At 52.5% G+C, this 25,031-nt stretch overlaps 2 protein-coding genes across 3 annotated transcripts in view; one reads left to right on the top strand and one right to left on the bottom strand.

The window, feature by feature from the left end:
- Plekhg6 (pleckstrin homology and RhoGEF domain containing G6) lies at positions 1-18,007 on the top strand. 2 transcript variants are annotated; one of them, XM_075982711.1, is made up of 16 exons: positions 1-284; positions 1,751-1,957; positions 3,158-3,307; positions 4,543-4,707; positions 5,076-5,171; positions 5,401-5,451; positions 5,753-5,902; positions 7,119-7,229; positions 7,384-7,533; positions 7,737-7,874; positions 8,134-8,253; positions 9,613-9,745; positions 9,832-9,947; positions 15,869-16,014; positions 17,006-17,680; positions 17,872-18,007. In XM_075982711.1, exons 2-16 carry the CDS (start codon positions 1,820-1,822, stop codon positions 17,879-17,881), a joined length of 2,349 nt encoding a protein of 782 aa, XP_075838826.1. In that variant the 5' UTR covers positions 1-284; positions 1,751-1,819; the 3' UTR covers positions 17,882-18,007. The 2 variants fall into 2 exon arrangements, with proteins under 2 accessions (XP_075838826.1, XP_075838828.1); XM_075982713.1 differs by lacking the exon at positions 1-284 and adding an exon at positions 671-871.
- Positions 16,696-25,031, bottom strand: part of Tnfrsf1a (TNF receptor superfamily member 1A) — a 15,200-nt gene continuing 6,864 nt past the window's right edge. The window contains exons 2-10 of the mRNA XM_075982714.1: positions 24,203-24,353; positions 23,914-24,042; positions 23,460-23,612; positions 23,160-23,241; positions 20,214-20,278; positions 19,985-20,098; positions 19,711-19,739; positions 19,243-19,531; positions 16,696-19,134 (exon numbers count right to left, since the gene is read on the bottom strand). Of these exons, the coding sequence (XP_075838829.1) occupies positions 18,851-19,134; positions 19,243-19,531; positions 19,711-19,739; positions 19,985-20,098; positions 20,214-20,278; positions 23,160-23,241; positions 23,460-23,612; positions 23,914-24,042; positions 24,203-24,353 (1,296 nt within the window). The 3' untranslated portion in view covers positions 16,696-18,850. The remainder of the gene's footprint in view (positions 19,135-19,242; positions 19,532-19,710; positions 19,740-19,984; positions 20,099-20,213; positions 20,279-23,159; positions 23,242-23,459; positions 23,613-23,913; positions 24,043-24,202; positions 24,354-25,031) is intronic.

Consider the following 25,031-nt stretch of genomic DNA (forward strand, 5'->3'; position numbering starts at 1 on the left):
TGTGTCCCGGGAGTTCGGCTCCAAGTCTTCCCCTCCCGAGTGACCAAGACCGCGGCGCAGCACGGCCGCAGGGAGAGGGAGGTGCCAGCCCGCGTCCCGCCCCTCTGCCTCCACCTTCGCCTCCCCTCCCGGCCCCGTGCTGCCCGGTCCTTCGGGCCGCACGGTCCCAGTCTCAGGCTGGGATAGAGGGACTGCCATCGCCGAGGAGACTGACAACGACCCTGAGCCCCATCGGCCCCAGCAGGCATCGAGGACAGTGGAAGCAGGGACACCTGCGCGAACAGGTGAGAGCTGGGAGGGCGGGGGCCCGCCGGGCGGGGAACCGGGAACTTGGGACAGGGTCGCAGGGCCTAAGAAGGAGGAGGGGGTGGGGAGCTGGGCCTGGGAAAGGATGGAGAAGGTGGAAGTGGGAAGGGATAGTAAGGAGGGGAGGCTGACCTCAGGGGCAGGACTGTTGGTTGCGGGGTTGGGAGACAGAATGAGCAATCTCCTCTGTGCCTAAGTCAAAGAAACTCAGGGGAGAGAAATGGAGGGGCCAAAGAGGCCCACTTGGTGGGAAACCTGCCCCTGTAATGTGTTCTTGAGCCCAACTCCCATTAAGGGCCTCTTCCCTCCAGGCCCTGCCTACTGGAAGGGATGGGTCTTCCATCCAGGTTTAGGAAGGAGGGGTGGAGTCCTGCATCTGACTTCCAGCTCCATGGTGGTGTCCTCAGAGGCTGGGAAAGACTGACATTAGTAGGAGACCAGAGCGCTGCTGCTGCTGCTGCTGCTGCTGCTGCTGCTGCTGCTGCTGCTGCTAGGCTCGCCTCTAACGACCCTGTCTGACAGTTCTCCCAACTTCACCAGCGTGTGCGTGGCCGTGGGGGTCCAGGTAAGGGGCGTGCAGACTTTTCAGTAAAAGGACAGAAAAAAAAGGAATGTAACTTCTCTGGCCTTTTGGATCTCAGTGCAACTAAGAGAAGGAAGCAGCCATGAGCCAGCAAGCCATCCAGTAAAGGTGGCTCCTGTGCCGTGGTCAAACTAGCTGTAGCTCGTGGAATGAGACGTGTGTGTGTGTGTTGCCCACTTCCCCCAAACATCTTTCCTTCTACTTTGCTCTACTGCTTAAAAATGTAAAAGCTGCCAAGCATGATGGAATATGTCTGTGATCACAGCATCCTAGAAACTGAGGCAGGGGAAACCCAGATTGAAAGGCAGCCTAACCTGCGTTAAAATGTGTGTTCCAGGCCAGTGTGGGTTATGTAATGAGACCCACCCCCATCCCCACCCCCGTCTCAAATCAGGAAAGAAAATAAAAGCCATCCTTAGCCCATAGTCTGTTCCAACATGGGAGACCCACCTGGCTGTCCCTAGTCAGTCCCACCTCTTCCCGTCTGTGGAGTTCATGCTGCGTTGTCAAAGGTAGCACAGGAAAGAGACTGAGTGTATCTAGGTGCAAGAGGACGCCTTCTACCTGGGGCTATTTAGAGCACTAGAGATTTTCTGTGACCCTTGCTCCCAGCTGCTCCCGTGACTACAGCATCCTTTGAGGCCAAAGTAGGAATATTTCCCAAATGTGAGGCAGATGTTCCCACTCAGCATGCACCTGGACCTGCCCCCCCACCAGCTTAGAGCTAATGCACCCCCTCACCTCCCCCCAAGTAGTCACCACCTGACCCTCTTCTTCCCGACTCTGTCCTCTTGTCTTTCCTTGTCCTCTGACCCGTGGAGACATTCCTCACTAACCCAGTCTGGGCTTTCTGTCTTGCAGAAAAAGGAACCCCCCTTTTTCCCGGGCATTGGCGCTATGATTCTCTGGGGGTAACCCAGGATAGAAGTAATGCAAGCCCTCGGTCCTCCAAATGAGGGCCCCCTCCAAGGTCTGGTTGCTTCCCGAATTGAGACTTATGGGGGTCGACATTCGACTTCTGCCCAGAGCCCTGCTGGGAATATCTATCCCAGAGGAGGCCCTGTATTGGTAAGTCTGCCTGTGCCCGGAAGGTGACCTGGGTGGGGCAGGAGGGAGGACACAAAGGCTTTGAAGTCTGTCCCCTTATAGTTTCTCAGGCTGCTCTATTCTTGTCCCTTAACCTCCTCTGCTTTCCGGGGTTGCTGGGAGAGGAGGGCCATGCCTGGGCTGGGATCCCAGGACTTCACAGCCAGCCCCAGAGTGACAGAGGCAAGAGCCCGATGGAGCCACACCCACAGAGGAAGGGTTGGAAGGCATTTCTGAGTTACTAGTGCACTGGGAAAGACATCTCTCAAGCTCTACTTGTGGGGAGTTGGGAGGAGTCAAAAGCTTCCTGAGTCAGGACTGAAGAAGAGCAAAGGTTCAGGGTGCCCCGGTTCTCACAGGGAGGAGGGAGTGGAGAGAACTGTTTGGTCCCGCCCCTGGCTCCACCTGCCTGGCTCACCTCCAAGCCTAGCGGAGGTAAGGGGTGTGAAAGCCAGGGCCTAGGCTCGTTCAGCCCTCAATGCTTCCTTAAGAGCAGGTCCACATCTGGCTGGGGACATTCCCTGCCTCCCTGGAGATGGGGACGCTCCCAGGGAGAGGGTGGAAAGAGACACTAGGAAGTATGTGGGGTAATTCAGGCCAAGGCAGACAAGGAATGTGACCAGGCCTGCCTTGGGAGGAGACTTGTGGCTAAGGCTTCATCCAACCTCTAACACAGAAGGACAGCAACTCCCAGTGGCAGAGGACACTAGCTGCAGTCCCTAGGGAGGAGGCTGCATCCTTGTGAGCTCCCGTTCACGTGTGTGTGTGTGAGGGAGGCTATCTGCCCACAAAGGAATGAAGTCAGAACACAGCCTATATCGTTCACCGCTCCTGTGAGCCCTTGGAACGGAGGGTATTGGGGATGGCTGGGTGGGCTGGAGCTGGATACCCACAGCAGAGCCCAGGCATGTGTGTGCCTGTGTGTCTGCTCTGCAGGAGGCCTCAGCTTCTACCTCCTGGTTCCCTCGGGAACCAGGCAGGCCTGCCCTTGCCCAGCTGAACTTGCCCTGCCTGGCAGCAGCCACTGTGACTCAAAGCAGCAGCGGCAGCTCACACCAAACTGGTTGGATGAGAGTAGTGAGCCAGCCCGCCTTGCAGGAGCAAGGGATCATGTCCAGAGCCCGTCTGCCTCTCTAGTATTTCTGGTACTCCCAGAACTTCCCCTGCCTCCTCTTTCCCCAGGACCCTAGTCGCCTACGCCTCCATGTCCCTTTTGCCAAGGGCTCTGGCCAGATCCGAGGCCCATCTCCTCTGACGCTTCGGGAACCGGAGTCAGAGAAGAGGCACGGAAGCCACTTTGGGCTTGGCCCACCTCACTCCCCCAAACTCAAGGTAAGGATCCTCTTTACTTCTGTCTCAGTGTTCACAACCCCAGCCATGATGGCCTCCAGAGACAGCCAAGACCAGAAACTCCATGAACCGAGCGCTGGCAGGGAGCCTCTGATCACAAGCACCTTCGAGAATTCCCACAGGCACGGCTCTGTGCAGAGGCCACCAAAGAACCAGCTCTGTATGCAACCGATGCGCTGGACCCCATGAGCCTAAACTTTGTTTACTTGTTTGCTTGTTTGGTTGGTTTTTTAAGATAGGGCTTCACTGTGTAACAGCCTTGGCTGTCCTGGAACTGGCTCTCTAGACCAGGTTAGCCTCGAACTCACAGAGATCTGCCTGCTTCTGCCTCCTGAGTGCCCATTAAAGCTGTGCTCACCATCACCCAGCTATGATAAATTATTAATATTAAACTCCCTACCAGCTTTTGGAAATTACCAGATAATGTGTGAGCCAGGCATAAACTATTCATCCCTACTTTCCCCGCCAGTCTTCACCCCAGCTATGAGCCCTACTGCTTCTCCATGTCTACTTAAGGGTTGAGTGAGGTTTAGAATTAATTATTGTTTCCCACATTGTTTGGTGCCAAAAGCAGTTATAAACTTTAAGGTGTGATGCTTCATAAATATCTCCACTTTGAGACAAGTATTGGGATGCACATTTATAGTCTCAGCACGCAGGAGGCTGAGGCAGAAGGGTTGCAGGTTCAAGGTTAGCCTGAACTGCATAGTAAGTCCCCATCTAAAAACAAACAAAAGCGCATCCATTATATATCATTGTTACCCGAGGCCATGCTTTCTTAAGTCTAGTCCTGGTCCTTACTTGAAGGTTCCTCGGTCTGGGGTGTGTATCTCAGTGGTAGAGGGCTTGCCTAGTGCAGAAGGCACTGGATTTAATTTACAGCTCAACCCAAAACAGGTTTTTTTCTTTTTTCTCTTTCTTTTTGAATAAAAAAAAATCAAATCTTAAAGACCACTCTGAAAAACATGACTCTTACTCTGTTCTGAGTGAGGAAACCTCTAGAAGGTGTCATTCTGGTCAGGGAGGTTCCCTCAAACCCCTCTACCCAGGGACCTTCCTGCAGGCAAAAGTATAACTTCTTTTCCTGGGTAATAACGACCCTATTCATACCATGCCAGGCACACATATATATGCATATGTGCACACACAGCCCTTCCGGAGCCTGGGCACCAAATGTTGGGGGTGTACCAGGCTGACCACCTTCTCTGCTCTCCCAGGAAGTCACCAGGGCCCATGAGCTGGAGGTGAGACTACACACTTTCAGCATGTTTGGGATGCCCCGTCTACCACCTGAGGACCGGAGATACTGGGAGATAGGAGACGGAGGTGACAGCGGCCTGACCATGGAAAAGTCCTGGAAGGAGCTGGTGCTTGGACACAAGGTGGCTTTGAAATGATCTGTGTCTCCAGAGCACATCAGACCCTCCTCCACACATGCATACATGCATCTCACGTCTGCCCTGGGAAAAGCAACGGCCTTGGGATACGGCATCTAGAGGGGAAAGCTTCTAGAGATCTTGTTGAAATCCCAGCTCTGCCCTCAACTAGTGAAGTCTTGGTTACTGTGGAGGACCTCCCCAAGCCTCACTTGCTTCATATGGAAAATGGGGGTGATGCTACCTACCAACTAGAGGGTTGGTTAGGATTAGAAGGTCCTGTAGAGAGGGACCAGAAGCCCGGATCTAGCACTTAACAAATGACACCTACTCTTATCAGCATTCCCCAAGTGAACCAGCACTGTCCCCCTCAGGAGATGAACCGGGAGCTTTGCCACCAGCAGGAAGCGCTGTGGGAGCTCCTGACCACGGAGCTGATCTTCTTGAGGAAGCTCAAGATCATGACTGATGTGAGCCACCTTCAGCTTCAACCTCATCTCCTCCCTACCTGGGTCCTTAGTATTATCGGCCTTCTCCCAGAGCAGAAGGACTGGGATGGGGGACGGGGAGGGGGGGCGGGGCAAGTTTCCAAGCCGTGATTTCAGATCTGCTCCAGGGTCTGAAAGAGAAGATGGTGGGGTTGGGGAGGGCCTGGAGAAGGGAGACCAGATGCTGAGCCCCTGTCCTCCCTGCCTCTAGCTCCTGGCAGCTGGGCTGCTGAATTTACAGCGTGTGGGGCTACTGACTGACGTGAGTGGGAACGTGGGGGGGAGGGGGGAGGAATAGGGGGCGGGGTCACAGCGAATTCCACAGCCCCATTTTCTGGGACTCTCCTGATTCCCCTACACTTCCCATTTGCTTTAGACCCCCAGCAGGCAGTAGGCCCCTAGCTCCTCTGGCACCACAGCGGTTGAGCGACCACCTAGGGTCTTCCAGGCCATTGTCAGGCTCTTCCCTTCCACCCCAGCCCTGTCACTAAAGCTGAAAGTCCTGTCCCTTCCTGACTGTGACGCGACAAAGGTCTGGTACTAACTCCTACTCATTCCTCCAGGTGTCAGCTGAGACCCTGTTTGGAACCGTCCCCAAGCTGATTAGAGCCCACCGGAGCTTTTGGGAGGAGGTTCTGCAACCCGTCCTGGAAGAGACTCGAACCTCTGGCCAGCCTCTGGACCCTGTCAGCTTACAAAATGGTTTCCTGACAGTGAGTATGGGGATACCCAGAAAAAGCAGGATGAAGTCAGCCCAAAAGGATCCGCAGGGCACAACCCCAACTCCAAAATACAACCTCATCTCCTTCATGCGATTCCACAAGTGGGACCGGTTTCGAAGGTTCTTTGCTCTTTCTGGAGTCCCTTATGACATGAAACGTTGGGGGTGGAGGGATGAGCTCTCATCAGCTGTACAATCTTGTATTTGCTTTCCTTTTTTCTTTTCTCTCTTCTCTTTTTTTTTAAGGTAGGGTCTGGCCATGTTGCCCAGGCTAGCCTCAAATTCAAGACCTTCCTGCCTTAACTTCGCAGGTGCTATAATAACAAGTGTGCACTTCTTAGCAGCTATAAAATATTAATTATTCCTTTGAGACCCATCAGCAAATAGCTAAGTGCAAGAACGAGGCCCAAAGGGCCAGCGAGGTAGCTCAGCAGTTAAGAACACTGGCTGGCCTGGCTTAGGACCTGGGTTTGCTTCCCAGGACCTTCAAGGTAGTTCACAGCTCTGATTCAAGGGGACTTAACCTAATCTCTGAGAGAACCTGATATGCAAATGGCACGCACACACATACACGAAACACTCATGCACATAAAGTAAAATAAAAATTTTTAAATGTCTTTTAAAGAATGGCGCCTATGTAAGAAGATGCCTGGGAGGGGCACTAAGGTGGGGGCAGGAGGGGTTAGTGAAAGACCACAGGGGCATTGAGTGTGGAGAGGTAAGAGAGGGAGAGCTGGGCCTGGGTCTGGTCTTTCTTCCACAGTGTTACAGTGTTACTGGGCCGGCAGGTAACGTTGGGATGGGATACAAAGCAGGGAGGAGGGGCGCAGTTTCCTGGGAACCTTTGGCACCTCCTTCCTTCAGAGCAGGCCCTCTGGACAACTTTTAGGTCATGGTAATAGAAGCCCCAGCGTCCTGAAAACAGTCAGGTTGAATTATTGATGGCAGGAGAGTGAGTCCAGGGGGCAGGCAGAGCCAGTGCCACGGGCAGAATGAACTCCAGGGGTAGCCAGGGCCTGCCTCTCAGGGTGTCCGTTCTTCTCGGGAGCACAAAATGAGGGACCTGTCAGGAGACGTCCTGGGAGGTAGAGACTGGCAGGGGCTTCATTTCGGGATTGTGCGAGGCTCTCTCCTCATCCTGCAGCCATGCTTGACAGCCAGGGTCAATTCATGACCCGCTTCAGCCTAACCAATATCTGTTCCTCCAGTTTGGCCAGCGGTTCCAGCCGTATGTCCAGTACTGCCTGCGAGTGAAGCAGACCATGGCTTACGCTCGGGAGCAGCAAGACACGAACCCCTTGTTCCACACTTTCGTGCAGGTGGGGCGCCATGGAACATGGAGGCAGGAGGGGTTTAATGATACAGCCAGGCCAGGCTTCAGCTGGGTGCAAGACTGAGGCAGTCCCTGGAGGTGCAGGCGGGAGGGTCTCAGCAGGCTCCTGAGCTCTCCCCCTCCTCCCCCTCTCCCCGCAGTGGTGCGAGAAACACAAGCGCTCCGGAAGGCAGACGCTGGGTGACTTACTCATCAAGCCCCACCAGCGCGTCACCAAGTACCCTCTGTTGCTGCAGGCTGTGCTCAAGAGAAGCCCCGAGCCCCAAGCCAAAGAGGCCCTGAATGCCATGGTAGGTACTCAGGTGAGGCTATCACCTTTGTGGGGGAGAAGGTGGCGAGGGGGTGGGGGGGCAGTAAGAGCTCTCTCCGGAGATCCCTGAGGTCTCATTCCTCACACAGTGCTGACTGACTAGTCCTATTTTAGTTGCTGTGATTGCCGCTGGGTGGGCAAGCTGGGCTCAGCTGTGCCTCTTTCTGTTTCTCCTATCCCAAGATTGCAGCTGTGGAGTCCTTCCTGCGACATATAAACGGGCAGGTCCGCCAGGGTGAAGAGCTGGAGAGCTTGGTGACTGCGGCGCAGCGCATTGGACCCTATGAGGTGCTAGAGCCCTCCAACGAGGAGGTGGAGAAGGTGAGGAAAGGGGCTCCAGGTTCCAGGAAAGTAGATGAAGGAGAAGCCTGGCCAGGAGAGGACAGAGGCTAATACATTCTGTACCTGAGTGCTATCACTGAGTGCCTGTCCCAAGGGTAAATGAGGAGAGAAAAGAGGGGACACTGGGGTATTTGCTGTGGCTCCAGGTACAGAAAGAATGGGCCACCCTAGGTTGGGATGGGGAGGCACACCTGCCTGGTGTCCTAATCCCCTTCCTGCTTCCTCTGTGGTCCCTTAGAACCTGCGTCCGTTTTCCACCCTGGATCTCATGACTCCTATACTAGGGGTCGCTCCTGAGCACACCAGGCAGCTACTGTTGGAAGGACCCGTGCGCGTGAAGGAAGGGCGAGAAGGGAAGGTGAGAGCCGCGTGAAAGAGGGGAAGCGGGGCAAGGAAGGACGCGGGATGAGAGGCGACAAGCCGGGAGAGGGGGCTTGTGGGTAAGAGCGTTTGCGCTGCTGTAGACACGAGGACCTGGAGATTGAGAGGTGGCTGAGCAGTTGAGGGCACTTGCTGCTCTTGCAAAGACCCACGTTAAGTTTCTAGCACCTGTGTGGCAGCTCACACCTGTCTGTAACTCCAGCTCGAGGACCGGACACCTCTTCTGGCCTCCCAGGCACTACAAACATGTGGTATACAGACACATACGCAAAGGCAAAATTCCATACACATCAAATAGAAAAATATAGACTTTTCAAAGAAAAGTCAAGGAGCTGTAGGTTACCAAACAGGCTCCAAACCTAAAACCATGAGAACCTAAGTTTGAATCCTTAACACTCACATAAGACACTGAGCCTATGGCTGCAGAAGCAACTTGGTTGTCTTTTTTTTTTCCTTTTTTTTTTTTTTCAAGACAGGGTTTCTTTGTGTAGCCCTGGCTGCTCAGGAACTCACTGTGTAGACCAGACTGGCATTGAACTCACAGAGATCTACCCGCCTCTGCCTCTCCAGTGCTGGGATTAAAGGTGTGCACCACCACAGCCTGATAGTACTTGCTGATAATCTTGCAGAGAACTCAAGCTCAGTTCTCAGCACCCATTGTCAAGTGGCTTACTACTGCCCGAAACTCCAGCCCGGGGCAATGATCCAAAACCTCTGGCCTCCACGGGCACTTTTATTCACACGCATATACCCACACTAAAATAAAATAAATGTTTAAGAAAGAAAGAAGAAAAGAAAGAAAGAAAGAAAGAAAGAAAGAAAGAAAGAAAGAAAGAAAGAAAGCTGGGCACGGCTGCTTGCATTTGTAGCCCCAGGGTTGTTGGGTAGGACACGCAGATCCTATGAGGTCCATGGCCAGTCCACTGCATCTCAAAGCAGTAAAATAGAAACTGCTAGAGCAAGACACCTAGCATCCTGCTCTCTTCTGCACACGGGCACACTGGTATAAACACCCACACGGTCACGTACATATGACACACACAACACACACAAGGCAGCAATGGGAGAAAGTATGGTGGGCCGGGCAAAGGGACGTGGTTCTGATTCTGCCTGCACACCAGTTGTTTGTATGACCTTGAGGCACCCCTCTTCCCTGCCTACAAATCAAGAGAAGGACCAAGGCAATGTCCTCCCAGCTGTAGCACTCAGCAGCTCTGCCCTCGTCCTTCTGCTCACTGTATCAGCCAGTGAGCCAGGATCCCAGACCAGCCCCTCCCCCATCCCCAGATCCCCAGATCCCAGCAGGGTAGGCTGACCCTGCCTCTTTCTCCTGCAGTTGGATGTATACCTGTTCCTCTTCTCTGATGTGCTCCTGGTCACCAAGCCGCAGCGCAGGGTAGACAGAGCCAAGGTCATCCGACCCCCTCTCATGCTGGACAAACTGGTGTGCCGACCGCTGCGAGATCCCCGTATGTCTCTTCTATCAGAGGAGGGAGGGTCGGGATTGGGGTCGGATGAGGCCCAGTCCTTACAGCAGGGCTTCTTGTCCATGCAGACAGCTTCCTGCTGATCCACCTCACTGAATTCCAGTGTGTCTCCAGTGCCCTTACTGTGCACTGTCCCAGCTCAAATGATCGTGCACGGTGGCTGGAGAAGACCCTGCAGGCTCAGGTAGGTGGCCACCTTGGAGAAGGCTGAGCATGTGCCCCTGGAGCTCAGAGGGGTGAAGGAGGGCAGAGAGGCTGGGCTAAGAGCAGGTGCAGACTTGATCAGACTTGGGTGCCTTCCAGAGAAGGACAGAGGACAAGAAAGCCCACAGCCAGCTCCTGAGCTAACTACTAGGGTACACCCTAGTGGTCTGACTACAATGAAATAGTGAATTTCTAAACTTCATCTTCTTTCTGTTCAGGCACCCAGGGGGCTCTTTCTGGGGACAGGCACTAGGGCTAGGTGCCAGGGAAAAGAATGAACCCAGCATTCCTGCCCTCCAGAAATCTGCGCTGCAGCTCATTAGAGTAATCAGAGTACAAATAGCGAAGTGAATACGCAGAAGACAGCAACAGAGAACGGGGCCAAGCCTTCTGCCCCACCTGTCTGCTGGAAAAGCCATGGTGCCCAGGGAGATTAAGGGGTCAAGCCATGACTCCAGACCGACAGTGGAGCACTGCGGGAGACACAGGAGTATGTCAGGGGAGCAAAGGAAGGAGGGGATGCCAAATACAAAAATCCAGAAGTAGGAAACAGTCACATGTGTCAAGAGAATCAGCGCTGGGAAGGCATCAAGGTGGTCTACCTCTCACTTTAAAGGCAGGGATCAGGGCTGGCTCAAGGTTATACAAACTCTAGAGTTCAGCTGAGACCATGTAGGACCATGTCATGTCCTCTTAGGCTGTCTGCCACACTTTCTCCTATCGCCACTCTGTGTGTGTGTGTGTGTCTGTCTGTCTGTCTGTGTGTCTGCCTGCATGTCTGTCTGTCTGTGTGTCGTGTATTGTATTATGTGTGTGGTGCATGCACATGACTGTGTGGGTGGGTGCACCCGTGTGTGCCTACGCAGGAAAGAGCAGGATGTTTGTTTGACAATGCCAGGACATGGTGTATAAATGTGAGCACAGGAGGTCACGCCATAGGCCTGTGCTAAGAACTTGAACTTTGTCCCATAGATGATATGGAGCCAGTGGAGGTTTTAAACAGGGTACTGATGAAGGCAGACCTATGTGATAGAAGCAGGAGTTTAAAAGAGAGAGATTAGTAAAGCTGCAATAGTTACTACAAATTCAGTGGCTTAAAACACCTGAAACCGGGCTGGGGTGTAGTTCCGTGGGACAGTGTGTGCTTAGCTTGAATAAGACCCTGGAGTTTATTGAGCCACAGTTCCACACAAAACAAAACAATCCAGAAACAGAATTCCTCACCACTTTGGAGGCCACAAGTTCAAAGTCAAGGCATTGACAGAACTGAGCTTCCTGCCCAGGTTCTAGGGCAGAGCCTGTGACTCTTCCCAGCCACTGATGGCTTCAGTAACCCTTGACTTGGAGCAGCACCCCAACTCCCCATCTCTGTCTTTCCCCTCTGTATACTGGTGTCCGAATTTCCCTCCCTTTCTTATGAAGACAGCAGACATGCACCGCAGAATCCAGCGCAAGTGCAGAACACACCGCCTGAGATCACCACCTTAGGTCCTTTCACATCTTCAGAGATCCCTCCCCGACTAAGGGCGGGCATGTCTATGGTGGCTGTGGGTTAGGTTTCCGACCTTGCTTCCTCCAGGCTGCCGGTCAACCCACTGTGGGAGCAGAATGGCAAAGAGAGACGGAGATTTGAGAGGCTCCATATTTTTGTCTTATTGGTTAGCAGAGCTGGGCCTCAAACCGAGGCTCTTTCCTACTCCGCAAAGTACACGACCTCTGAGCTCCATCCTCAGCCGCAGGGAGGAGCATGTACATTTGTTTGTGTGGTGGGCGGGCACATGTATGTGCATAGTTTTACTTGCATCACCACAGCTGAGACTGTTCTTTTATCACCCGGTCCTCTAAAATTTCTCCCTTCCTTTGGTTCCCACTCTCAGCACAACCCTTCTCCCACATTCTCTCTCTGGAACATCTGGGAGCCAGTGAAACTTACTGGTGTTCATATACTGAATATAGTCTCTGCGGGGTGACCAAAGGAGCATCACTTCTACCCTGTGACCAAACTTACAGCAAGGCTCCCAGCAACTCAAAGCCTGAAATACTGCAATCATCCAGGACACCCTCCTGTGGGGTACTATCAGTCTTCACATACACACACACACACATATACACACACACACACACCACAACCACCCCCCACACACATACACATACACATGTATCATGCACGTATCATACACACTCCACAAACACACACATACACAAACACACATATACCGCAAACACACACATCACACACATACACACACACCACAAACACATATCACACACACCCCCACCCACAAACACACACATATGCCACAAAAACACACTACAAACACACATACACACATATACCACAAACACATACATACACACATACCATAAACTCACACATACACACATACCACAAACTCATACATATTATAAACACACACACCACAAACACACACACTATAAACACACACATACACACATATCACACACATACATGCACACCCCACAAACACATACACAAACACACGTATACCACAAAAACACACACACACATACATATGCCACAAAAACACACACTACAAACACACATATATCACACATACACACACATACCACAAACACACACATACATAAACACATACCACAAATACACACACATACACACATATCACACACATAATACACACACATATACCACACACATCACACATACACACCACAAACACACACACTACAGACACCCATGTAGCATGCATATACATACACACATATACCACAAACACACACACACACACACACACACACACACACACACTCGGGTGACAGATTATCTCTTGGTCTCTCCACTGCCCAGGGCCCAGGTTTTTCTTCTCTCCTGCAGAAACATTAGCGATGTGTGGTCCTTGAGAGTTGACAGAGGTGGCTTGCGCTTTAACAGAAAATGAGCTTGTGGGTGGGGGTGGGGAGAGGAAAAGGAACTGATGAAGGGAACAGAAAGAACCCTCAGGGGTAGTGGCCAAGAAATGAAAGTGGGGCCAATTGAAGACTAAGCAGGGAGACTTGTGGAGAGTCCAGAGCCCACCCTGTGTCCTTGGCAAGTTACTCCCCGTTTCAGCCTAGCCTTCATCTGCGGTTCAGTGAGAGCCGACAAGCCAGTGCCTTGGCGTGAGACCCCCGCACTTCATGGTGCTCCGCACATGTGTGTCATTGTTCTGCTTACAAGAAAGGGCTGAGTGGCTGGCTGAGCACTCCTATAATCCCAGCACCCAGAACGCTGAGACAGGAGGATCACGAGCTCACAACTAACCTGGGCTATTCATCAAGTTCTGAGTCTGAGCTGCATAGAAAGACTTAATTTCACAAAACTAAAAAGAGAAAGGCCGAGGAGGAAGGAAGGTGAAGAGAGGAGAGAGGCGTGGCAGGAGGTGCGGAGCTGGAAGAAGGCACCCGTGTGATGGCTGAGAGGCAAGAGGCACTGGGAGAGTGGGTAATTGTGGAACTGCAGAGAGATGAAGCATTCTGTCTCGTGGATTCTCCACAGGAATCTTGCTTAGGAGCCCCCCTCTTTCTTCAGCTTCGTGGGCCCCACATTTTATCTAGCTTTCTCTCTTGTACTGCTCACCTCTGGCCAAGAAGATGCCTGCTGCTGAGGCTTTGAGGCAGCTGGAAGCCCCGTGCTGGCTGCCTAGGATCCCCACTGATGCTCTTCCTGGGGAGGGACAGGGGCAGGCCTAGTGGGGATGCTGGCTCCAGGTGTTTCTTAAAGACTTCCCCTTTTCTTCCCATTCTTTCCCTCCACACTACAGCCCTATCCTGGACATCCCATCCCATCCCATCCCAAATTCAAACTTGGGGCCTGTGGAACAAGGGGCATCTCCCCATCACAAGCCAGCTGTGCGGGCCCCATTTCCATTCCTTTGCTTATACCTTTCCCACTTCATGCTGAGCCGAGAGATGAAGCCTGGGGAAGAGGGGCATGGGAACAGACCTGGTGTGTGAGCTTCCGGCCCACCCCCGCCTCCCGTGGCTTCCCTCTCTTCTGGTTCAGTGGCTGGGAAGCCACAGGAAGGAGAGTTAAAACTGCCCACTTGATATCGTTTTTCCTATGCCTGCTCACCCCTCCTCCAACATGTCTCGTCCTGACCGGCCCCTCCCATGTTCCTACAGAAGCTTTGGAGAAGCCAAGGGGCCCCAGGGCTGCTGGCTCACATTCCCCTAGCTGATGAGAAAGGACAAATCGGTAGCCACCAGGCTAGCCTAGCATCAGTCAGAACAGAACCTTGTATAGGGTTGGGGGGAGGGACACTTGAGGTCCCTACTCCATACCAGATGCAGCCCCTTGGCAGTAGCTGTGGTGGGGATACCTGGGAGGGGGATAGAAGACTCCAGCTACAACCCTTCCTTCCTTCTTTCCTTCCTGCTTGCTTTCTTTCTTGTTTGCTTGCTTTCTGAGATGAGGTCTCACCGTACAATTCTGGCTGGCCTGGAACTCTCTATGTAGACTAGGCTGGCCTCAAACTCAGAGATCCACCTGCCTCATGTGACTCCACCATGATCCAAATGCTGGGATCAGACCCAGCCTATGCCCATTTCTTTGCCAGCTAGGAAGCACTGTGAGTACCTTATTAGCCACGCCTGTGAATACTGACGCTCATTCTGCCCCTGGCATCCCCCCACCCCGACCCTCATGCTAAACCTCCTCCTACCCCTACCCTGTGCATTCTCAGGCTCTGCTGCCTCCCGCAACACCGTCCTCTTGTGTTAACTCTTGGCCTCTCAAGGCTGCCTTTCCAAAGGCTGCAGTCACTGAACTAGGACTTAAGAAGCATCCTCACCCAGCTCTCCTCTTCGTGGCCTCCTTAGCCAGTAGCGGCTCCTGAGTCTGGTCTTTTCGGCTGTGAGATGAGCTCACAGCCATGCTTTCCTCACCGTAGGGTGATGGTGTGCGACAAAGCAGCCCATGCCTATGGAGCTGCACTGGAAGCCACCTCTTGGCTGTCACTGCTTTATTCTGTATGAAAACTCTCAAGAGCCAAGCAATGGTGGTGCAAGCCTTTAATCCTAGCACTCGGGAGGCAGAGGCAGGCAGATCTGAGTTCGAGGCCAGCCTGGTCTACAAGAGCTAGTTCCAGGACAGGCTCCAAAGCTACAGAGAAACCCTGTCTCCAAAACAAAACAAAAAAACAAAAAAAAAAAGAAAGAAAAAAAGAAAAGAAAAGAAAAAACAAATCCCAGCACTCGGGAGGTGGAGTCAAGTGGATCTCCTTGAGTTCGAGGCCAGCCTGGTCTAGCTAGTTCCAGGACAGGCTTCAAAGCTACAAAAAAAAACCTTGTCTTGAAAAACCATAAGAAAAGAAAAGTCCCAAGAAGGAACACAGACATGTGCCGTCTTCTCTTCCATATTGGGACAGCTTTGCTTTAATACCGTCTAAGGGACAGAAGGGTCCTCAGTGTAGGACCAGCATGCCCCTGCTCCTCTCACCTTCAGGATGGATGCCAAGGTGATGAGATGCCTCAGGTTGCTCTCAAAAGAGCAACCTGAGGACCAGTATGGTTCAGAGTCCTGGCAGCACCTCATCTCAGTCAAGGAGAGTTTCCAAGGGTATCCCTGGAGGCATGAAACGCAGGCACACGATAGAGGAGGAGAGGGGACTTTCTGTCGCCCCAGTTGCCGCTAGCACCAGCTCTGCAGCTTGGTGCCACCACATCTTGGCCGCACTGTGCTCCCTTCCTGTAAGAATGACTCCTAAGGGGGTCTCTAGCCTTCTGGTTAACCTTTCTCGGTAGGAAAGGAAGAGTAAACACCTGTCCCTCAGAGCGGTGTTCGGAGGGGGCAAAGGCACCATGGTAAAGCCATTAGTAGAGCATCCAGAATACTGCAAGTGTGTAGTAAATGAGCTCATAATAACAGAAGTCCCTCCCCAGGCCACTCTGCAGAGGCTGAAGGCTGAGGAATACGTTCAACAGAAGAGAGAGCTCCTGGCCCTCTATCGCAACCAGGGCAAGGAGTCCCCCAACACCAGGCCCTCCACTCCCTCCCCAGAGGACTCCCAGAGCAGCGCAGAGGGGAGGTAAGACCCAAGTGCGCCCTCCAAGGAGGGGGCCTCAGGTGGGGAGGAGGGAGGAGAACCAGTGCAGCCCTGGAGAACCTGGTGTGGCTGCAGGAACAGGAGCAGCCGCTGGGAGTGGACCAGGTTGGTAGCCACTATGTGAAGGGATGCGTGGGACAGGGTGGGCACAGGGCAAAGGAAGCAGAACCGTGGCGTGTGAGCTCCTTGTGAGAATCAGGCTGTAGAGTGAAGGTAGATGTGGATTCTCAGAATACCAGCACTTCCAAGACACAGCAAATTCAAATCCCCAGTGTAAGAGGTTCACCCAGGATGGTACAGCTGTTTAGCAACTTGCAGAGGATCCAGTGTGCAAATATGAGACAAGCTGCTATTAGACAAGCTGCTTGCATGAGTTCTGAACTAGGTGCTGTGGATAGAATAATAGCTCAGAGGCAACCCAAACTCTTTGTGTCTGTTTGTTTGATGTTTTAAAATATGTTTTATGGTTTATTTAACTTTATTTTATGTGCATTGGTGTGAAGGTGTCAGATCCCCTGCAACTGGATCTTCAGACAGTTGTGAGCTGCCACGTGGGTGCTGAGAATTGAACCAGGTCCTCTGGAAGAGCAGTCAGTGCTCTTAACCATTGAGCCACCTCTCTAGTCCCTGTTTGTTTGTTTGTTTTTAAGGACCACACCCAGCTTAGTTCAAGGTTTTGTCTTTTTTTTTTTAACAACAGAAAGCTTCATAAATTACAAGAACCTTGCACAGGGACCATAATCTCGTGTCATTCCAATTTTAGCATATGTGTTGCATAAAAGAAGTGAGTGCCCAAGGTCTTTTATAAAGCACAATTCTAGCCAGTGAGGCAGCAAAAACACTGTGTCATGTGAAGAGACAGGACAGTAAGTTTAGAGGAGAAGACATTCCTGAGCAGAGTAACGGGGGACACTTTCATGGGCTTGTATTTGATCTTCACTATCTCAGTCTGACTTTCTGCTATTAACTCTAGGACTTTGGAGTTGAGCATCATCCCCCGCCTAGTGGTGACTGAAGATACCGATGAAGATGCTCCTTCCATGCCTGACGACACCTCGGACTCTGGCTATGGCACTTTGATTCCAAGTTCCCCCAAGACCCCTCGCACCCCGCTGAATAGGCTTCGGACCAAGGCTTTTCGTAGGGACCCTCGTCTCACCTTCTCCACCCTGGAACTCCGAGACGTTCCTCTGCGCCCCCAGCCTCCTGACCCTCAAGCTCCCCAGCGACGAAGTGCCCCAGACTTGCCAGATGGGATCCTAAGAGGAGGCAGTCTGCCCAGGAGAGCACCCCCAACCTGGTCCGAGGAGGAAGATGAGACTTTGACCACACGGAATGTGGTGGTAGAAACTCTAAACAGGGCGCAACGGCGGAGCCCGCTCCCCCAATCTCCGACCCCTACTGACTCTGCTGGGGAAAGCCCCTGGGAGTCCTCAGATGAAGAAGAGGGACTTCTATCCCCTGGACTCCGACCCCGCCCCCTGCAGGCTGAGGACATGCTCAGGGAGATAAGGGAGGAACTGGCCAGCCAAAGGATAGAGGGAGCCTCGGAACCCGGGGATGGCAAGCCCCGGAAGTTGACTCGAGCCCAGCTGCAGAGAATGAGGGGGACCCACATCATACAGCTGGACACCCCACTGTCCACATCGTAAGTGCGAAGGGAAACGACTATGGAACAAAAGGACAGTATGAAGTGGGGAGGGCCCTTTGTTCTAAGGAAGGCAGAGCGAAACAGGGACCAAACGGGGTGGGGAGGGGAGGGCACTCAGCTTTAACTGTCCCCCACTCCCACTCGCGTTGCTTGACCTTGACCTAATGTATTGTCTCCTTCCTTTACAGAGAAGTGTGAGGAATGCTGAGGTTTTTTGACACATCTCTTAGAGGAATTGTCTCCCCAAGAGTGCTGGTCACCACCCTACCCCTGAACTCTACCTCAAGAACCCACTTCAAACCAAGCCTGACCCAGGCACCCACCTCCTGTGGACTCTGTGGAATCTGGAGGTCAAGAACTGTGCTTTCATGTCTCACAGACACATCTCTGAGCACCACATAAAACTGCCCCGAAACATGGCTGGTCAACATTGGAGGAGGGGGGGAGGAGGGAAGCATGGGCACCCACGGGATCATGATGTGCAGTCTCGGTTAGCTGGCAGGATGGCTGGATTTTCCATGCTACTCCTAGGTGCTGGGCTCTTCCCAGCCTCTCCAATATACAAACCACTCTTTCCAGGGTCAGAGACCATTTTTTTTAAGACTTTTAGTGTATTTACAAGAGACCACGGCTCCAGCTGGAGACCCTGTTGTTCTGCGCTCACCCCCTACCTTAGGCAGTTGAGCCTTGTTGGTCCAGGCAGGGAGCAAAGGGAAGCCGAGTTTCCATTAGTGTGATATTGATACAAATATTGCTTACCTACTGTGAAAAAGGCGCAGGAACCAAATGGGGAGGCCCTGAGAAGCCTTGCTTGGGCCCTGTGCATCTCAAGTGGGCATGAGATACGTTGTCCCTTTCCTCTACAATCACCTGTTCTGGCTTTTGGCATGCTCCGTCTGCTGGGAGCAGACAGATGGCACATACTGCTGCTCCGAACAAGTGGTTGGCTCTGGGACAATCTTCGGTAGCTGAGAAAAGCTATGTACATCAAGTAGGTAGCACCGAGGAAGCGATTGCCAGCTCGAGCCTGCCCCTTCAAGGCCCCTCCCTCCTTTTCATCCAAGGGGGAGGCTCATAGGGCAGCAGCGCCCCTTGCCGGGACTGTCCTTTAAGTTCCTCCCTTGAGGCGGGGCTGTGGCCTCCTCGTGGGAGGCGGGGTGCGGACGACTAGGAGGCGGGGCTTCCCAGCGCCTCGCGGATGTTCTCCGCGCAGCCTTTGAGGTTCATGTCGCAAAGCACGCTGTACAGGACGTCCAGCGTGGCCTTGTGGCGTGGCGTGCGCTGTCGCCAGGCTTCCAGCATGCTGTACTGAGCCTCGCGCAGGCAGCTCCCGTACTGCATTTCCAGCCGCTGGATCTCGTGCTCGCCCAGCCCCAGGAGCCGCATGAACTCCTTCCAGCGAAACGGAGACACGCAGTCCACCACCGTGTACAACGTCGCTGGGTCTGCAACTGGAGACAAAGTTCGTGCGCCTCCAGCGGCAGCCCTGCCATCTTGGCCTCCGCCCTGCCCGACTCCTTCCAGGAGTAATATCCCCGCCTCCGGGAACCCAAACTCACGGTCGGGTCGCTGCGGGTGGGGATAGTCTTCCCATTTCTGAAGAGGAGTGGGGACTGGCACGGAGGTGAGGGATTCGTAGAGGAGAGGGTCAGCACGCTGGGTTGGGACCACCTCCTTTACAGGTGGCACGACCTTGAAGTTGGGCCAGTTACTGGGGTATAAGATGGGGCTGGAGGTGTTGGGGCTACTGGGCACAGGACTGAAGCCTGGGGAAGAGCTGAAGTACGGAGCGGGGTTTAAGGCGAGGGCAGGGGCTGGAGTTATGGGCTTATTCCTTTCAACCTCCGCCTGAAAGAGAAAAGGCATTGCATTAGTGGGGAAAGAAAAAGAGCCCTCTCCGACTCTTTATCCTTTATGGGGGTGGGGGATGGAGGAACTAAGGGAGCCCACCACCCCCAGTGCAAGTAATTCAGGTATCAGGGAGTTGAGAAGGAAGAGTCAGGAAGTTGGAGTCCTTTTCCTCTCACCTCTTTGACAGGTGCTGAATTCCCACAAACTGAGAAAAAAAAAAAGCATCATGAATTTCACTTCCCTTTCAAACTCCCCCCAACCCTGGCCTTGGGGACTTGAGGTGTCATGCCTCAGGGACTATGTGGCCCCAGGGACAAGAGAATTACTGATACAGTATGGCTTCCCTCCCACCAACCAGGACTGTTAGCCCTGAGCAAAGGGCCTCACCTCCCTCCACCTTGTCCACCCGACCCCCTCCCCAGCTCCACTTTCCCCACAGGCCGCACTCACTGTGGGAGTAGACCTGGGGCTTCCACCCGGGATATCTGCACATTAAACTGATGAAGATGAAGAATAAGAGACAAACGCCAAGGAGGATGACCAGGGGCAACAGCACTGCGGTACCTGCAAAGTAGAGAACGCTCAGTGTTCTGCACAGCAGAGACTGGGGAGGGGAGAGGGAGGCAAGGGAGTCAGCCAATCAGCCGGTGAGCATGGACACCAGGCCATTGTGCCTCACCTGGTTCCCGAGGGTGTACGACAGGTTCAGGTTGGCACATTTTCATACACTCCATGTTCTTGCAGCTGAAGAAAGAGACAATACTGGCGACTAGAAAGATGGCAGAGTTCTTTGCTCTGCGATTGTTTTTTGCTATCTCTTAAGACAGTGGAACTTAGCCTGCCTTGAGAACTGAGGCAGAAGAATGAAACAGTTCCTCCTACAGCAACTTCGTTTTACAAGTTGAAGGGGTCTTGGGAAGACTGAGTTGACAGCAAGCAGTGGTAGTGTATGCATGCAGTCTCAGCACTTGGGAGGTAATGGCCAGAGGTCACCCTTGGCTACACAGCAAGGTCAGGGTCAGCCTGGGCAACAGGAGACCAAGTCAAGAGAGAGAATTGAGAGAGGAAAGGAGGGGAAGAGGGGGAGAAAGGGCAAGTAGGCTGTGTTGGTAAGTTTAAAGTCGCCATAGTCCCACATGGCAGCTCACAACCATCTGTAACTCCAGTTCCAGTGGCTCTGATGCCCTCTTCTGGTCTCTGACGGTACCAGGCATACACATGGTACACATATATACATGCTGGCAAAACACTCACACACATAAAATGAAAATAAATAATGTTTTTAAAGTACTTTTTAAATGCCAGGCATGGTGGCACATTCCAGCACTCAGGAGACTGAGGCAGGCAGATCTCTAAGAGTTCAGGGTCGGCCTGGCCTACACAGTGAGTCCCAGGACAGCCAGGGCTACACAGTGAAACTCTGAATCAACAAAACAAAAACCTTTGTAAATAATAAAATAAAATGGTCACAGGGCTCAGGTTACTGTGGCTCTGTGGCAGAGCACTTGAATATCATGCAGGAGCCTGGATTCTGCACTCAATCAATATTTTAAAAATAGCCAGGCGGTGGTGGCGCACGCCTTTAATCCCAGCACTTGGGAGGCAGAGGCAGGCGGATCTCTGTGAGTTCGAGACCAGCCTGGTCTACAAGAGCTAGTTCCAGGACAGGCTCCAAAACCACAGAGAAACCCTGTCTCGAGAAAAACCAAAAAAAAAATTTTTTTAAAAAATAAATTTAAAAGGCAGATATGGGGGCTGGAGAGATGGCTCAGAGGTTAAGAGCACTGACTCCTCTTCCAGAGGACCTGAGTTCAATTCCCAGCAACCACATGGTGGCTCACAGCCATCTATAATGAGATCTGGTGCCCTCTTCTGGCATGCAAGCATACATAGAAGGAATGTTTTATACATAATAAATAAATCTTTTTTTTAAAAAAAAAAAGGCAGTTATGGCTAGAATAAAACTGCTTCCAGTCACTGACTGGTACCATGACACAAACAAGCCATTTCACCTCTATGGCCCAGTGTCTCATGGAAATCATGTCACCTTGGGATTAAGGGTCAAGTTCTTATCCCTGACGTAGTGTGTGTTTGGTAGACGGCACGTGTCAGTGAACTGAGTTTAGCATTATGTTTACTGGTGGAATTGTAGCACGGAGAGGCCAGAGGTTTGGATCTGAAATATCTTGCCAGGGTCCACATGCTGAAAGCTTGATTCCCCAGCATTTTGGGACATGGGGCCTAGTAAAAAGTTAGGTCACTGGGGACTTGACCTTTGACCCCACTCCACACCCTTTGTGCCTCTCAGCTGCTACAAGGTGAGCACCTTTGCCCCACAATGCCGTGCCTCATGGCAGCAATGCCAACCACTGACCACCGACCACTGACCACCGTGAGCTGAATGAAGCTATGAAAAGAAACCTTTCTTTGCTTTAACCCGATTAAGCCACAGAAAGATGACTCACACGAGAAGCTGAAGGGCTTATCTCTGATGACACCAGCCACTTACAGCATTTGCCTTAGGAGATGACAGGCCACCGGGCGTGAGCGGTTTTAGAATGTCTATCACTGGGGCAGCCCGAGAGTCCTCTGTTGAGGCTGTCCCAGGGCAGAGCGGAGTGAGAAAACTCCACCAGGGAGTGGGGCCGAGGCAAGTGAGAAGGGGCTTTTGTCTGCCTCGCAATTTCAGGGTGAAAAACACATGGCATTGGGCACACAAGCTCTTCTGAAATGAAACTGAGTGGGGAAAATAGAAAGAAAATAGCTTTGCTTCAGATCGTTTTGTGGGTTGTTGGTCAAGTTTTCTGTTTGGGGCTTTTATGACCCTGGGGTCCAATCCCAGAGCCTCGAAAAATGCTAGGCTAATGCTCTATCATTGAACCCCACTTCCACCCCCACCCCTGCTTACTCTAAAGGTTAAGAAACATAGGCGTGGAGACGTAATAACTTGCCCACGTTTGCCCAGCCAGGAAATGGGTAGGTTAGAATTTAACCTCAGGTCAGTTCAACTAGGAAAGTCTCAGAGTTACTTCTCTGGAAGCAAATGTGTCAGAGCAGCCCAAATGGAGTCATAGGAATGAGGAAGTCTGCCAAGGAGGCTGGAAGGAATCACCACAGGGGAGTGGCACGTGCATCAACCCGAGGTATCAGCAATAGTAAGACGCCTGGGCTGGCACTAGTGGCCTTTAATTTCAGCCCTTGAGGGGCAGAGGCACAAGGATCCCTGTGAGTTTTTTAGACCAGCCTGGGCTACAGGGTGAGTTCCAGGACGGGCTCTAAAGGTACACAGAGAAACCCTGTCTCAAAAGAGCGCTCACATCTAACTGCCCAGCACTGGAGAGGCTTGCGTGCTATGGAACATGTGGAGGTTAGAGGATGGTTCCGTGGAATTCTCTCCTTTCAACTTTACTTGGGTTCCAGAGATTGAACTCAGGTTGTCAGACTTTTGCTGCAAACGCTTTGCTGCTAAGCTATGCTGTCTACCCCCTAACGTCCTGGAGAAAGAGAAAGGACTATTGATGTCTTGATGGAGTGCCTTCCTCTCATCCGGTTGTAGGGCACCTCCTCTAATCCAGACACAGCTGCTCTTCCACCCCAGCTCCCCAACCAGTTGGCAAATACTCACCGACTGCAAGGGAGACACTCATTTTTTTCATCCAGGAAGAATCCTACGTGGCAGTGACACACAGTGTCCTGTTTCTCCTTACCTGAGAGAAGACAAAAAGACTAAGAAAGTGGACCAAGGGGAGGGAGAAGGTCAAGATGCAGGCACCATGCAGAAGCTCAGAGCCACAGACCACAGGATGGGGTGGAGAGAAGATGCTACCTCATGGGTAGCGAGGACAGAAATGGAAATCTTCTGCCTGAGAGGCAGGCTACTCCTGAGGAGGGGAGAGGGCCTGGACTTGGGGGGGGGGGTGCTTACAGGGGATTTTCACCGTGCCATTGAAGCAGAGGCTGCAGTTCTGGCACCGGAAGTGTTTGGAACCATAATCTTGGTTCTGGAACTGGTTTTTCCTACAGCCACATTCAGTGTCCTTGTCTGCTCTGCAAGGAGATAGCTCCACCTGGGACAATTCTGAAAAGGGAAGAAAATGGTCCGTGAGTCTCACCTCTCTTTCCCCACACAAATCCTGACACACACACACACACACACACACGTCCACACCATGTGTGCATGGGTCTCTGTCACATAAAAACTCCCGTGCCCACAGACCCAGGCTTGCATGTGCACGCATGTTCCCACTGCCCCCACAAGCAGATGCAAATCCTCACCCCTGACAAACATCAACGTCCACATGCACACACACGTGTTCACGAGCCTTCTCACCCCAGACCCCTCTCTTGAGCCCTTCCCTACTCCCGCTCCCGAGACTTGCCTTTCCGACATATCTTGCAGCTGAGGCACTGTTTGAGGTAATTCTGGGATTCTGTAAAGGTGCCCTTTTCACACTCCTTGCAGACTGTTTCCTGCCCTGGGCCTGGACAGTCATTCACCAAGTGGGTCCCTGTGAGAGAGGCATGGATTCGGCTGCCGTGGAGAACCGAAGAACAAAACCCAAGCCCAGGGAAGGCAGCAGAGGAAGGGAACTCCCAGCCGCCGAGATTGTGGAGTACCCAAAACAAGAAAAGGAAGGCTCAAGAAGATGGCTCCCCAGTCTCCCCTACCTTTGTGGCACTTGGTACAACAGATGGAATTATTCCGAGAGTGGGGGTACTTTCCCTGGGGACACAAATTATCCCTCTTCTCCCTCTTCCCAAGGGAAGGAACCCATCCAGTGACCCCTGAGGGGTATATCCCCACCAGAGCCAGGAGCACCTGGGGGGAAAAATCAGAAGGAGGAAACACAGTTAGGGTGGGGCCATAGAGGCAGCACACTGTGACCCTCCCCCCATAAATCCTGTCCGTCCTGAGGAACGTTCTTCCTTAAACCGCATCCACTGGGCAGTCGAGTATTTGCTTGGTCTCTGAGTGCTCTGTCTGCTAGCATTTGTCTCCATAACCCTGGGCAATTAGGTCTCACCCCCTTCCCATCACACTGCAGTCTACTCTGGCCAGTTCCCTAAGGGAGCTCGCAATGCTGCTTACAAGAAATCTGGTCAAGGAATGTCTAGATGTTGGTATTGTTTGCTAGAGGTGGAGCTCCGGGTCTCACACAGAACCTCAGAGCTAACCCCTGGCCTACCAGGGAGTGTCTTTACCCAGAACTAGCAGGCTGTTTCAGTTGTAGCTTGTCTGTCGTCCAACAGACAGTCCTAAAGTTCATTTGGCACTTCTATATCTGGGTGCGGGTTTCAGAGTGTGCCCGTTTGTGGACACTTCAGAGGGGAGCCTCCTGGATTTCATTACACTAATAAAAAAGTACTATGGGGGAAAATCAAGTTGTAGGGAGGGCTGCCATGGAGACGGTTCGGGCTAGTGCCTGCTGTGCAAGCATGAGGAGTTGAGATCAACCCCTTTCACCCACATAGAGCCGGGGACAGGAGCATGGGTTTG

Source organism: Microtus pennsylvanicus, chromosome 8 (genome assembly GCF_037038515.1).
Source record: "Microtus pennsylvanicus isolate mMicPen1 chromosome 8, mMicPen1.hap1, whole genome shotgun sequence".
Lineage (NCBI taxonomy): Eukaryota > Metazoa > Chordata > Mammalia > Rodentia > Cricetidae > Microtus > Microtus pennsylvanicus.